General features: G+C 43.4%; 1 protein-coding gene across 3 annotated transcripts in view; it reads left to right on the forward strand.

The window, feature by feature from the left end:
* Elapor1 (endosome-lysosome associated apoptosis and autophagy regulator 1) overlaps positions 1 to 14,839 on the forward strand; it is a 90,302-nt gene that overhangs the window by 67,838 nt on the left and 7,625 nt on the right. For all 3 annotated transcript variants that reach the window (XM_040287443.2, XM_013364156.4, XM_013364158.4), the window contains exons 10-21: positions 670 to 798; positions 1,169 to 1,259; positions 3,260 to 3,365; positions 3,584 to 3,721; positions 5,252 to 5,515; positions 7,078 to 7,251; positions 10,040 to 10,220; positions 10,531 to 10,627; positions 11,113 to 11,214; positions 12,765 to 12,891; positions 12,976 to 13,154; positions 13,776 to 13,941. In XM_040287443.2, coding sequence (XP_040143377.2) covers positions 670 to 798; positions 1,169 to 1,259; positions 3,260 to 3,365; positions 3,584 to 3,721; positions 5,252 to 5,515; positions 7,078 to 7,251; positions 10,040 to 10,220; positions 10,531 to 10,627; positions 11,113 to 11,214; positions 12,765 to 12,891; positions 12,976 to 13,154; positions 13,776 to 13,941 — 1,754 coding nt within the window. The remainder of the gene's footprint in view (positions 1 to 669; positions 799 to 1,168; positions 1,260 to 3,259; positions 3,366 to 3,583; positions 3,722 to 5,251; positions 5,516 to 7,077; positions 7,252 to 10,039; positions 10,221 to 10,530; positions 10,628 to 11,112; positions 11,215 to 12,764; positions 12,892 to 12,975; positions 13,155 to 13,775; positions 13,942 to 14,839) is intronic.

The following is a 14,839-nucleotide window of genomic DNA, read 5'->3' on the forward strand; positions in this document are numbered from 1 at the left end:
TATGTCCTCTGTGTGGGTGCGCTGCATGGATGCTCAGAGTAGCCAAACGCAGACTCTGCTCTTCCAAGAGAGGGAGTGAGGAGCAGGTTGCCTCTGCAGACTACGTTCAGAAAAAGAGAGGTCAGGGCTGGCCCTGTCTGTAGGTCAGAGTCAGAATTAACATTGTATCTGTGAATCTGACTCCCGCCTGAAGGGACCCAATTCTCATGACAGAAGCTTCCAGCATGTGGCAGAGATGCTAACTAGAAGGCTTGGTGCGCTGAGATGAACTTATATGCCACAGTGAAAAAAAAGGAATTGTGGGGATTTGTGTATCAATTGTGAATGTATTTCGAAGTAGTAATGTGACAGTGACAGTAATGTATGTGAACTACCTGCGTCAGACTGAAAGGTGCATATGCATTTTTGTACATATGAGTTTTTTTGAAATGAAAATTTTGGTGCACAAGGAAGATGCTGGGATGTTGGAGGTATCAGAGTGAAGGGTCAGCATTTACATCTGAAGCTTCTTAAAGGCCTTGTCAATATGTGGTTGAGTCAGTTTGAATTAACTTTGTGCAACAGCACTTAGCAGCTGCCCTTGTCCGGCTGCCACTTGTCTGTGTGGCAGCAGCTCAGGCAGGGTGGCTGCAGTCTTCTGATGAGTGATGGATCTTGTGGCTCCCCCAGATTGTGTCCACTGCCCAGCTGGGACTGAACCTGCTGTGGGATTTGAATATAAATGGTGGAACACGCTGCCTGCAAACATGGAAACAACTGTTCTCAGTGGGATCAACTTTGAGTACAAGGGCCTGACAGGTAATTAACTCTCTCCTCACCATGAGCTGTCACTTCCTGCTCTCCCACAGGGTTTCTTCTAAGTTCATATTTCTTCATAATAGTGAGGTCTGAGAAAAATAAGCCAATCAGGACAAGTATTCCCTTCAAAGTTCCCACTCCTTGTGGGCATATATTCCGTCAAAACTTAGGTTTCAGAGGCAGAAACAGCATGTACATATCCCAAAGATCTTGATGTGAGGGCTTCAGTCTTTACCAAAGTATCTGTATAAGCACTTTGGTTCTGGATGCCTCAAAGGACAGTGCCATTTCTCCCTTCCCCTGTCACCTGGTGCATATTTGCCCTGCACCTGAGAGCTCAGGGCGTTAACTCTCTCCTCTCATTTTCCAGGCTGGGAGGTAGCTGGTGATCACATATATACAGCTGTTGGCGCTTCAGACAATGACTTCATGATTCTCACTCTGGTTGTGCCAGGATTTAGGTGAGGACCACAAAGCCAAGAGGAAGCACCAGCCAACATGGCCACATCCGGAAGCACACTCCTCAGCATGTTGTAGCTGAGAGAGCTTCTGAAGTTGAACTTCATTTCATCTCAGACATCAGTCCAGGACAGATGGGGGCACAGTGATGGTTGGGCCAGGCTGACCTGGATGCCAACACAATTTCTTAGTTACCACCTATGTTGACTTATCTACTACTCTCTCATCTCACCTGGCTTCTCCCACTGATTGGCCACATGCTACTTGAAAATTTCTCCTCCTCACATCAGAGAGGACTTTAAAAGTCTTTTTTTTTTTTTTAATGGGGCCAGAAGTTCTCATATACAATTCATCTTTATTTGGGGCAAGAAGATTGAGAGGGATTTTTCTTGTTGTTGTATTACCCTACATCCCAAAAGGAATTAGGACAATGAGCAATGTGTTTGCCATTAAGGAACAGAACCAAAAGTTCAGCAGTGTGGTATGGTAGAAAGAGCACTGAACTGGAAGATAGGGCACTTGAACCCTTGAACTGTGTCAGTTGGTAGCTTTGTGGACTTGGGAAAGTCACTTTGCCTCTCCAGGCTTTAGGCTTCTGGTCTATAACATAGGCCTGTGATGCAGGACTCACTCAGGCTGTGTTGATTCTTCCAGTCCCTTAGTCAACACAACTATGTAGAAGGAGCTGGGAACCAGAGTTGCTTAGAATCCAGGCCAATGGCTGAAGCCTAAAGAAAAGTCATAAATGGGTTTTCAAAGCCAAAGTGAACTCTTCTGCCCATGAGTGCTTCAAAGTTGAGGTGGAATCATTGAATGGACCCCCCTATTGCCAATTTGACTTCTCCATCCCTCCTTGGAAGCCTCTGCTTTCCATTCCTGGGATGAAGTTAAGCCAATGGCAATTGCTCAGAGGGTATTAGTTTCACTTCTTTTAACCCACAGTATCCAGATATATCTTGTGTTTGTAAGATGAGCAAACTTAAAGCTTGGTGGGAATACATTCTAAAAAAAGTATTTTCCAATTTGAAACTCCAATTACAATATGTTAATAAACTTTGTTACTATAACAAAATACCTGACATAATAAACTTCAAAAAAAGGAAGGATCTATTTTGGCTCACAATGTCAGAGCTTCTAGTCTATGAATCAGTTGGCCCTGTTGTTTTGGATTTGTGATAAGGCAGCATATCATGTTGGGGGTTGTGTGGTGGAGCAACCTGCTCACCTCATGGTGGCTGTGAAGCAAAAAGAAAGAGAAAAGGGGGCTAAGATCCCAATATCCCTATCAAGGGCATGTCCCCAGTGATCTAACTCCTTCCCACTAGATCCTACCTCTTAAAGGGTCCACCGTCTCCCAATAGTATCATGGGGAAGGAACCTAGCCTTTGGAGATGTGTATCATAGTATCATAGTAGGTGCTTCCTCACCTTCAACCCCAGACCACTTGAGCATGGCTCTTGCTTTCCCCAAAGAAGAACGAGCTTGAGAACTTTACTGAAGAGCTCAAATTCTGCTCATTTAAGCCAGGCAAAGCTGAGTAAATGTAGACAGCTTACACCTTATGATAGTGGCACTTCTCAAACTTTAACATGCTTTCAAACCATCTGGGAATCCTGTTAACATTCTGATTTGATTAAGTGGGCCCAGGGAGGGGCCTGATGAGGTTCTGCTATTGATTCTAAAGAACTCTCTGAGCTGGTGATGCTCCTGGTCTACAGATCACCTCTGCATTTCATAAGGCACATCCGCATTTGTTATGCCTTTGGAAGTCACTACAATGATGAGAGGTAGATAAGAAAGATATTATCACTCCATTTTACAATGGAGGAAATGACAATTTGGCTAAGTCAAGGTCACAAAGCTTGGGTGGCAAAACAGTTCAAGCTCTTTCCAACACACTCAGAACCTAATCCTGTCCCTCCGTTGATCCCTTGCTGCTTCCTGAGCCTTCAGTAAGTACTGCCTGGCCTCTGGAACTGACCTTTGATTTCTGCCCCCACAGATCTCCACAGTCAGTAATGGCAGACACAGAGAATAAAGAGGTGGCCAGGATCACATTTGTCTTTGAGACCATCTGTTCCGTGAACTGTGAGCTCTACTTTATGGTGGTACGTTTTCCTTTCTGTGGGGCTTCCAGGGCAGGGTTGACCCCCATCTGTCCCAGTTAACATAATGGACACATGCTCAGAGTGATCCCACAAGAGGAAGGGCCCAGAATGACCATCAGGGTTTGACCAACTGTGATTGGCTCTGGGGTGGCAGTGGTAGGAGCACCCTCTTCTGCTCTAGCCAGCACGTCCTCCTCACTTTTATGCCCTGGGCTCAGGGCATGAATTCTAGAACCAACACTCCTGTGGAAACGTGGAAAGGCTCCAAAGGCAAACAGTCCTACACCTACACCATCGAGGAGAATGCCACCATGAGCTTCACCTGGGCCTTCCAGAGGACCACTCTCCATGAGACTGTGAGTCCCACCCCTTCCACCTACCCCCCGCATCCCAGAAGAGACCTCTGAACCCAGGGGGATTCCTGGCACGTGCTCCATATGAGTCTGAGGTTCAGAATCCAAGGCTGATGGCCTAGTGCAGGCCTCTGAGGATCTCGTGGCCTATGTAAATGATTTTTCAGAGAAAATGACCAGTGAGCACCTTCAATCACCTATCTGTCCTCCAGTCCCTGCCCAGGGTAGAGCCAGGATGGTGTTTTTAATAACAACAACTTTGGTTTATTTTCTTAATTAAAAGTAATACAGTGGGGCTGGGATTGTAGCTCAGTGGTAGAGTGCTTGCCTCACACACATAAGGCCCTGGGTTCGTTCCTCAGCACCACATAAAAATAAACAAATCAAAATAAAGATATTGTGTCCATTTATAACTAAAAAAATTTTTAAAGTGATACAGTAATGCAGAAAACTTAGAAAATAGAAATCAGCATGAAGAAGAAATAAGATCAATCAAAATCCTACTACTCAGAGATAACTCAGTTAATATCTAAAATATCTCCTATAATCTTTTTTTCAGATTTAAATTTTTTATTTCTATCATCTAAAGTTTTCAAATTACCAAAGAAAACTTTAATTTTCTAAGTCAAGAAAGTCTGCTAATAGGGGCCGGGGCTGTGGCTCAGTTAGCATGCGTGAGGCACTGAGTTTGATCCCTGGCACTACATATAATAAACAAATAAAATAAAGGTATTGTGTCCATCTACAACTACAAAAATATTTTTAGAAAATAAGAAGAAAGTCTGCTAATATATTTTAAAAGCATTTCAATCATGCTTTGTTTATCAGAAAGCCATATTTCCAATGTTGCCTGATTAGTAAATATATTAATAGAATACTTTTTTATACCAAAGCTTTTTACTTAGAAACACATTCAGATGTAATTTCCATTGCTTTTACAAAACCAAATTAGGTTCTTCTTCTTCTTTTTTTTTTTTTTTTTTTTTGGCACTAGGGATTGAACTCAGGGGCACTCAACTAGTGAGCCACATCCCCAGCCCTATTTTGTATTTTCATTAGAGACAGGGTCTCACTGAATTGCTTAGCATCTCGCCTTTACTGAGGCTGGCTTTGAACTCACCATCCTCCTGCCTCAGCCTCCTGAGCTGCTGGGATTATAAGTGTGTGCCACCATGCCTGGCTTGAGTTTTTTAATTGGTTCTTTTTAGATATACATGACAGTAGATTGCTATATAGTATTTATTTCTCTACAACATTTTTTAAATAAAGAACAGCCATTTTCATATAACAATATCTATTGTGTATTTCCCCAATGGTATTCAGAATTCTTTCACATAACTTAAAATGGGTCAGTCTTGTTTTAAAATGACACAAAATTCACTTAAGCACCACAACCAAGTGAATGAAAAGAACAGATTGCTTCTAAGAGTTTTCCCAAGCATTATAGGATAAGACATCAAGAAATACTTGGCTATCCATTGTTGCTACTGTCTTCATCCTTCACCCTTTCCCCTCTTATTTCCTTGTCTCCAGGGCAGAAAGTACACCAATGACGTTGCCAAGATCTACTCCATCAATATCACCAATGTCATGGATGGGGTGGCCTCCTACTGCCGCCCCTGTGCCCTAGAAGCCTCTGACATAGGCTCCTCCTGCACCTCTTGTCCTGCTGGTTACTATATTGACCGAGATTCTGGAACCTGCCATTCCTGCCCCACAAACACAATCCTGAAAGTCCACCAGCCTTATGGTGCCCAGGCCTGCATGTCCTGTGGTCCAGGGACCAAGAGCAATCAGGTGCATGCAGTCCTCCATGCATTCTAATCTTGGGCCTCTGGTTAGATGACCTCAGAGGGTGCTGGGTCCTGGATGAGGTTCTAGTGGGTCTAATACCCAAGTGCTCCTCTTAACACATTCCCAGGTTGGAGTCCTGGTTGTGGCTGTAGGTGGTGAGTTCTTGGTAGTAGGGCTGATTTCCCTCAGTCATGGACAAGTTTTGTCTTCAGTTGATGGGTAAAGAAGATGGGTGACTATCTCATTCAGAGAGTTATTTCATATGTGCAGAGACCAGAAGGGAGAGCAATAGTAGGGCCTGGAGCCTAGTCCAATCTAGCCTGTTTTCATGGGAGGTTGTCCCCTCTCTCATGGGAAGGTAACCCAACCTTTCCTGGGACAAATAGTTAATTGGCTTTATTAACTCCTATCCCAGTGGCTTCTCAGCTTTACAAGTGTAAAGATTCCTCTCAAACATATCAAAACAGTGCTAATGCCTATATATACTTTCTGCATCCAAGAAAGTAATACAACTAAAAGTTCTTAGATAATCATTAATGCTTTTAAATGAATTTTTGTATTTTACTAATCACAACCTCACAGACATACATCCATAAGATGTTATTTATCTGTTCTGTAAACATCACTTGGTTTAGTTGCAAAGTAAGTACAAAGAGTCTAAGGGCCCTCGTGACATCTTTTTGTACCCAGGACTTTCTTTCCTTGGAGTTTCCTCTGTGGCTGTGAGAGGGAATGACAATGTATAAGGTCGTGACTGAATGAAAGCAAGGAATGGGAAGTAATTCCTACAGAGGAATAGGAAGCAGGGCTCAGTGAGTTTTAAATGTATAGGAGGTGTTATGTATCAGGGGAAGAATTGTAGTTTCTTTCTTGCCATCCTGAACACCCTATTCTAGTTAGTACTGCATTGCAGGGCTGGGGCTATAGCTCAGAGGTAGATGGCTTGCCCAGCACGTGTGATGTCCTGGATTCAACCCCCAGTGTTGAAAAAAAAAAAAACAAAACAGAGAGATTGTCCAAGAAATACTGAAATTTGTTTGAGAATAGCAGAGAATCATAACGGGGATATGCTATAATAAACTATGGGCAAAGACAAAGAATTTGAGACAAAGCGAAAATTTTAAAGACAAAAATGAGAAGGATTACATCATATTTTTTGGAACAGTCATCTTTGACTATAATGATGAGTAACAACAGTGGCATCAGTCCAAGGTTGAACAGACAGTTGCAGGACAGATGTCCTTGTACATTTTGGACAAGTTTGTGGTGCAAGCTGGTGGTTCTGGCAGAGTGCTTTGTGAAAACTAATATCAGGCAATCATGCATAAGAACCTTCCTTCAGGCTTATATCATCGTATATGATTGAGTAGAAAGATGTATATAAATCTCACGAGTATCAGTTTTGTTTGCCTCTTTTAATATTTGCCCCAAATCCTTTCTTCCTTCTCTTTTACCCTATTTGAGCTGGACCAGTCTGGGGGAAAGTCTGCTCTTCCCCATTGGGGCCCCTCAAAGGGGTGATACTGCATGATCAACCAGCCTGACCCATTCCTTCTCCCCACCAGATCCATTCTCTCTGCTACAATGATTGTACCTTCTCACGCACCACTCCATCCAGGATTTTCAACTACAACTTCTCAGATTTGGCAAACACCCTCTCCCTGTCTGGAGGGCCAAGCTTCACTTCAAAGGGGTTGAAATATTTTCATCACTTTACCCTGAGTATCTGTGGAAACCAGGTATGGTATGCAAGTTGACAGTGAGAGAATTGAAAAAGGGAAACTAGTGATAGGAGGCCAGAGACAGGACACAGGAGAAAAGCTAGAAAACCTTCAGGCAGCAAGAGATTGAGGAGGTAAAAAGGGTCTAAGTAATTATAACTTCCCCTTTTCTCCCTGAAATTAAATCATCTGGATAATAAACATTTAGGAAAATAAAAAAATGTTTTAAGTAAGGTGTTTATTGACTGACCTGATCTTGTTTTTCCCTCAGAGTGAGTACAAGTTGAGCATTCCTAAACATATTGAGAAAGTATTAAGATTCTGGAACATTTTAGATGCTGGATTTTCAGATTAGGGATGCTCAACTGATAAAGTCTATGAAAATATTCTAAAATCTGAAAAACTCTAGAAACAGAAACAGTTCTGGCCTCAAACCCAAGGTAGGCTGAGGTGGGAGAATCACTTGAGCCCAGGAGTTCAAGGTTAGATGGGTAACATAGCAAGACCGAAAGAGAGAGAGAGAGAGAGAGAGAGAGAGAGAGAGAGAGAGAGAGAGAGAGAGGGAGGAAGGAGAGAAAGGAAGGCAGGTAGGAGAGAAAGGAAGGGAAGGAGGAGAGAGAGAGGAAGGGAGGGAGGGAGGGAGAGAGGGAGGGAGACAAGGAAAAAAGAAAGAGAAAGGGGGCTGGGGATATGACTTAATGGTAGAGTGTATGCCAGCTTACTCAAAGCCCTGGATTAAATTCCCAGCATCACCAGGAAAAAAATCAGTCTTTGATCCCCAGCATCAAAAAGAAAAAGAAAAATCTTCATTAATTATTGCATTTGTCACTTGTTTTCTAGAGACTGGAAAATAAGCTGTCCCTAGTTCATCTACATATATCTTTGCTGACAGTACAAAAGAAAATAACATGAAAGCTTTTATAAATAAAAAATGGGACCTTCAGTCATTTCATGCTGCTACAAATATTTTGGATCCAAAATCCAAAGTCAGAAAGAAATGTAAAGGGAGAGCCCACCACTACTGCCCTTGACTAATTACATACAAGCCATGATTAGCAGTGGGAAGTTCAGAAAGCTCATTCCAATATCATAAAATAGAAAGCATCCAGGGCACTGAGGCTGCGACTGTGGTGGGGAGGTCTTTGCATCTCACAGCTGATAATCTTTCTGTGCACCATGCAGAAGAGCATGTGTGTGTCTGCAAAGGGCATGTCAAAATAAAGGAATCTATGAAAGATTAGAGATGGGTATCTGTCCCGGTTTTAGAAATCTTTGAAGAGTTAAAGTGAAGCCTCAGAAATAACAGGTAGTAGAAACTCAGCAAATGAGACTGATGAAAGCAAACCCCACGTAGCAAAAGTTTCAGTCCATGGGGTGGGGGAGTGGGGAATTTGAAGAAGTATGTCTTTTTTTCTTCCTTGACTCCTTTGTTCTTTTCAAAAATGCTATGTACGGTGACACTATAGATCTTCACTTCAAGGAAAAAGTAACTCTGTTTTATTATAATGTAAAGGTTGCTTTCTGTTTTAAAGCCTTCATCTACTTCTTATAATCTAGAAAACAAAAGATGCCAGATTTAGCTCTATTTGTAATAAAACTTACAACATTGAAAATGTTATGTTCTAAATATTTAGTCCACTTAATTTAAAACACTGAGTAAATGATTTCACATTAGCAAATAGGTTATCTGTTGATATTCCATAAACTTAATATCCTCAGAAGACTATTTCAGTATTTCCTCTAAAATCCCAATAACAGAATCTCAACTCCTATCCTCTTTCAGATTTCTACAGAGGGAGGTGTTTTTTTTTTTTCATTTGTTTGTTTGTTTTAGTCACCGATGGACCTTTTATTTTTATTTATTTATATTTGGTGCTAAGAATTGAACCTAGTACCTTGTACATGCTAGACAAGTGCTCTTCCACTGAGCTACAACCCCAGCCCCAGAGTGAGGTTCTTAAAGACTGAAAGTGAAGCAAACTTCCTTCTCTTGGGACATGTTTTCTTGGAAAAATGGAAGGGGTTCTGCTTAGCAGGGTGTCAGGCACAGTGGCACACACCTGTAATCTCAGGGAATTGGGTGGCAGAGGCAGAAGGATTACAAGTTTGAGACCAACCTGGGCAACTTAGTGAGACCCTGTTGATAAATCAATATATAGGACTGGGGATGTAGCTCAGTTGTAGAGAGCCCATGGGTTCAATTCCCAGTACCAAGGCAGAAGGGAGAGGCGAAGGAAGGGATACTAACTGTCCTCAAATACCCTGCCTCAAGGAAGGAAGGGAGCTGGTGGTGGAGTCTGATTTAATACCTGGGAGACTCTGGAAAGTGCTTCTGAGACAAACATGAGACAAACCACAGCAGCATAGGAGAGCTAGAAGGAATGTGAACCAGAAAAAACAGTCAAATAAATTTCTCTGGCTTTCAGGACCAGTTATATATTTCAGTTTCTGTCTAGAAAATGGATAAGGAAGACCGACCCTTCATTAATGGGCTGGTAGGTTAGAACTCCAAATCATCCTGTCTTGCTCATGTAGTTCCTCCCTATAGTGACTCCAAGGAAATAAAAAGCTGGGGACCCCCTGGGCCAGAGTTTAAAAAATGGGACACAAAGGCCCTATTTTTAGCTTTTTTTTTTTCTTTCTTCTTAGTCTATCTTGTTATTAGACCTGGGATGAATCATCCACTGCAACGTACCACTGGAAGCCTGAACTTTTAGATGTCAAAAACTGTTCCCTGTTCTTTTTTGGGAATTTCTCTGTGACCATTAGCTTTTTCCCATCTTACTCCCTGTATCCCACACACCAGGGTAAGAAAATGTCTGTGTGCACTGACAATGTCACTGACCTCCGAATTCCTGAGGGCGAGTCAGGTTTCTCCAAATCCATCACAGCCTACATCTGCCAAGCAGTCATCATTCCTCCAGAGGTGACAGGTTATAAGGCCGGGGTGTCCTCACAGCCTGTCAGTCTTGCTGATCGACTTATTGGTGAGTAATTCAGCTGCTCCAGGCTTGCTTGAGTGTATATGTGTGTGCACGCGCAATCGCATGCATGTTTGAAGTTGCCAAGCTAGAAGATAAATGTCCCCACGTGAAGAGCCCAACTTCCTGACCTCTCTATTCCATTATGTGTGCCAAGTGCCACTGGGAACTCTGATAAACCTTTAGGTCACTTTTTCATGAGCTACTTGGGGATGCTATGAGATGGAGTGAAATTGGATGTTGACAGGTATTGAAAGTGAAGTGTTTGCTAGCTAATGCTACTAGTGAGAACTAATTAGGAACTCTAATCTGGCAGGAGTGTCAACAGATATGACAATGGATGGAATCACCTCCCCAGCTGAACTTTTCCACCCGGAAACTTCAGGAATACCGGATGTGATCTTCTTTTTTAGGTGAAGATGAAAGACCAGGCTAATACAAGTGAACCTAGGAGTTGTCCACAATTCCTGTTGTAACCCTCTAGTTACCTCTACTTATCAAACCGGAACTTGTCTGAGATCTAGCAGATCTGCATAGTCATGAAATAAAGGCTGGTTGTTCTCTGGTCCCAGCTTCTTGGGTATTATTAGGGAATCTGCCCTAGAAGCAGGGAAAAATACTGGAAGATTCGCAGCAAACTTCTCTTCTAGCCTAAGGAGGCCCCAGTGACTGCTAGCCTTCCCTCTCTTAGCTGGTGCATTTCCACATAGACTAGATCCTCCTGGTTCCCCTTTTCACCATATATAGCCCAATGCCTATGCACTCCCTTTGTGTTAGGCCTGAGCCCAAGTCATGACTTGCCCAGCCAGGGACTCATTCCCTGTTGATTTCACTTAATGGCTCTCTAATAACACGGTGGAGTGACTCTTTCCCCTATGGGGGCTGGCTTTCTCTGCAGGTCCAATGATGTCACCCAGTCTTGCAGTTCTGGAAGATCAACCACTATCCGCATCAGATGCAATCCATCAAAACCTTCCTCTGGAAGCCTGTTACTGCCAAGGTAATCCCGACAAAGGGATGTAACAAAGGCTACAGCCTCCCTTCCTTGGACTCATTCCATCTCAAGAACCAGAGACTACTGAAAAAGGAGAAAATAGTTTGAGACCCATTAATGGACTTTGGGGGGGCATAAGCATAGGCCCTACTCCTCAATCTTTAAATCACAAGAATGGGGCAGAAGGAAGAGTCAAAACTACCCTCACATTCCTAGACCATTATGGTGGCAGCTACATATATAGTACAGCAGCTAACACCTCTTTGATAACTAGATTTGAATGAGTAACTCTACTTACTAGTTATATAACATAAATGAATACATTTCTTATCATCTCTAGGCCTGTTTTTCCTTATCTGTAAAATGGACATACTGAATTCCCTCAGGGAGTTGTCTGAGGATTAATCGAAGCAATGAGACTTTAGGACTTCTCTTAAAGTCTGGTCATGATTAAGAATAGTAAAAGTTTAGCTCAGTTGTAGAGTGCTTGCCTAGCACATGTGAGGCCCTGGGTTCAATCCTCAGAAGCACATAAAGATAAATAAATAAAAATAAAGTATTGTGTCCATCTACAACTATAAAAATAAAAATTAAAAAGTTTAGGAATCCTAGGAATCTCTCTCAACCAAAAGACACAATTCTGAGTTTAATAGCTGAATACACTGGATGATGAACTTCCAAACTAATATGACCACAGGATACCACTCCCTCCTTTTATTCCCCTACATATTGCCAACTAATATCTTGGTGGGTATTGGTGTCTTGAGGAGCACTGTGGGAAAATGTTGCTCCAAAATCACTGATCACGTAGCTGAAGAGCAAAGCAGGACAGCTTGATCCACCAATGGTGTCAAGAGTGTGAAATCACTGTTCTTGCCATTGTAGACATCATTGTAAAGTACAAAGCAGATATCCATTCCCAAACTCTACCCCAACTCTGACCCCCAGCCCCCAGGAAGCTGCATCAAAGTGGCTATTGCAAAATTTCACCTGTTCATAGGGAAGACAGGAGCCATGGAGAAATTGATGGGGCAACCATGCTAGAGCTCAGACAAGTTAAATTATATCTGATGTCAGCAGAAACATGAATGGGCAGAGAATGGGGAGCCCAGTGGAGGCCTGGGAGGCCTCTTATTACCAGGGAAATTGAAGATCAAAACTCTAGTTAAGGTTGGGTGTGGTGGTGCATGCCTGTAATCCCAAGGACTCTGGAGGCTGAGGCAGGAAGATCACAAGTTTGATCCTTAGCAACTTAGTGAGGCCCTCAGTAACTTAATGAGACCCCGACTCAAAATAAAAAATAAAAAGGGGTGGGGATGTAGCTCAGTGGTAAAGCACCCCTGGGTTCAATCTCTGTAACATACAAACAAACAAAAAATCTGAGTTAAAAACCAGTGGGGAGGGGGCTGGAGTTGTGGCTCAGTAGAAGGCACTTGCCTCACATGTATGATCCTCAGCACCATATAAAAATAAACAAACAAAATAAAGATAGCGTGTCAAATGACAGAACAGGCCACCAGAGCAGCAGAGCTCAGGTCTCCTTTCTGCTTTGCTAGCATGTGCTCTGATGGGACCTGCGATGGCTGTAACTTCCACTTCCTGTGGGAGAGTGTGGCTGCTTGTCCACTGTGCTCGGCTGCCGACTACCACACTTTCGTCAGCAGCTGTGTCGCTGGGATCCAGGTAGGTTGCCCTCTGACTGGGAACTTCCCAGGAGTGAAAGGAATGTGGGATCTGAGAGCCTTGCCTTGCTTTTCTCCCCAACAGAAGACTACTTACATGTGGCGAGAACCAAAGTTATGCTTCCGTGGCATCTCCCTGCCTGAGCAGAGAGTCACCATCTGCAAAACAATAGATTTCTGGCTGAAAGTGGGCATCTCTGCAGGCACTTGTACTGCCATCCTACTGACTGTCTTAACTTGCTACTTTTGGAAAAAGAATCAAAAGTAAGTGATGGGGTATTGGAGCTTGAGACTGGGCAGGGTCGGATCACTGAGCAAGGCATAAGTTAATTGGGGCTTTCTTTGAAGTTGGCCATAGACCCTGTGACTCTATCCAGAGACGATCAAGCCACCTATCCAGTGTATTCCTTGCTTATCTTCACTTCTAAATAGGGATAGTACCATCTGGCAGTCTATAAATGACTGCTGGATTCTCAAAAAAAAAAAAAAAAAAAGCAAAGAGTGTCCCTTGGGCTGGGGGTGTTAGCTCAACGGTAGAGCAGTTGCCCAACCTGCAAGAGAACCTGGGTTTGATCCCCAGCACCAAAAAGAGAGAGAGAGAGAGAGTCTTAAATTTGTTTTTATTAAAAATAATACACATAATGACTTGATGGCTTCAATATACCCATTAAGCTTTGAGATCCAAAGAATAGCCACCCTTAAAAAAAAAAGGTCACTGAACTAATAATGAGCCAAGACTCCTTCCGTACACCCAGCCCTGACACTATTTTGCCATGTTTCCATCTACATGTCATGAGGAGTAACTGTTTACAGCTGAGCCTCTCTCCTTTCTTCCCCCTTATCCACACATTCTGGTATCTTGCCTCCCCCACCCCCATTTCATAGGCTAGAATACAAGTACTCCAAACTGGTGATGAACACCACCCTCAAGGACTGTGACCTGCCAGCAGCTGACAGCTGTGCCATCATGGAAGGCGAGGATGTAGAAGATGACCTTATCTTTACCAGCAAGAAGTCACTCTTTGGGAAGATCAAATCGTTTACCTCCAAGGTAGGGGACCAGTGCACTAAGGCCAGCCTGAAGGGCTGGAGAAGATGCCACTCTTATTGACCCTGCAGGGACCACTACTCTGCTCCCAGCTCCCTCTACCATTCTATTCCCCACTCAAAAACCCTGCCTTCTGTCTCCTGTGTTTGATACCAGTACTCTTTTGCCTGGTGCCCAAGTCTACTGTTGACCAGGCTCCTTCTCCCACAACATGTACTCCAGTTGGTGAACTGTTTGGGCCTTTTAACTTCCAGAAGGAGTACTGAACCATCCATATTTTAAGAATCATCCCCCAAACATTTTTTTTGGAGGGGAGAAGAGTCCATCTCTAGGACTAGCTTCTGACAGAAGCGAGGCTCTCCTCTAACCAGTGGAGGGTGCTGTCCCCCAGGTGTCTGGGCCTAGTCCTGTAGGGGCTGAGTCATAGCTAAGTCTGAGCTGTTCACCACCCAGCAGTTCTGAGCTGGGAGGATTGACACTGTGTGGGCGGGTGAGTGAGTGTGGAGCTCATAAATGCAATACAGACACCACTGTCGCTGGGCGTGGGGCCAGCAGAAAGCATCCAAGCAACTCCTCCAGGGAGTGCTACTGCAGCCCCACTCTGCGAGAAAGCACACCTGAACACTGCCCAGAACCAGTTCATCCAAACATGTGTGGGCGGGGAGAGTGGTAAGGGGGAGGAGAGGACAGGCAGGATGGTGAAGAAAGATGGCAAGTGTTTAGATTGCTGAATCCTGATCCCATTGTGCTGACCTGCCATAGTGACACCCTTGGTCTCCTTAGACCTTGATTTTTTTTTTTTAAACCAATGGGAGAACAGTTCCACCAAAAGATTCCTTGAGTCAATCTGAGACTACTAGAATTCAGCAAAGATGTAAAGTGGGGAGCCATGTAATTCCAG

The sequence above is a fragment of the Ictidomys tridecemlineatus genome, chromosome 11 (assembly GCF_052094955.1).
Source record: "Ictidomys tridecemlineatus isolate mIctTri1 chromosome 11, mIctTri1.hap1, whole genome shotgun sequence".
Taxonomy (NCBI): domain Eukaryota; kingdom Metazoa; phylum Chordata; class Mammalia; order Rodentia; family Sciuridae; genus Ictidomys; species Ictidomys tridecemlineatus.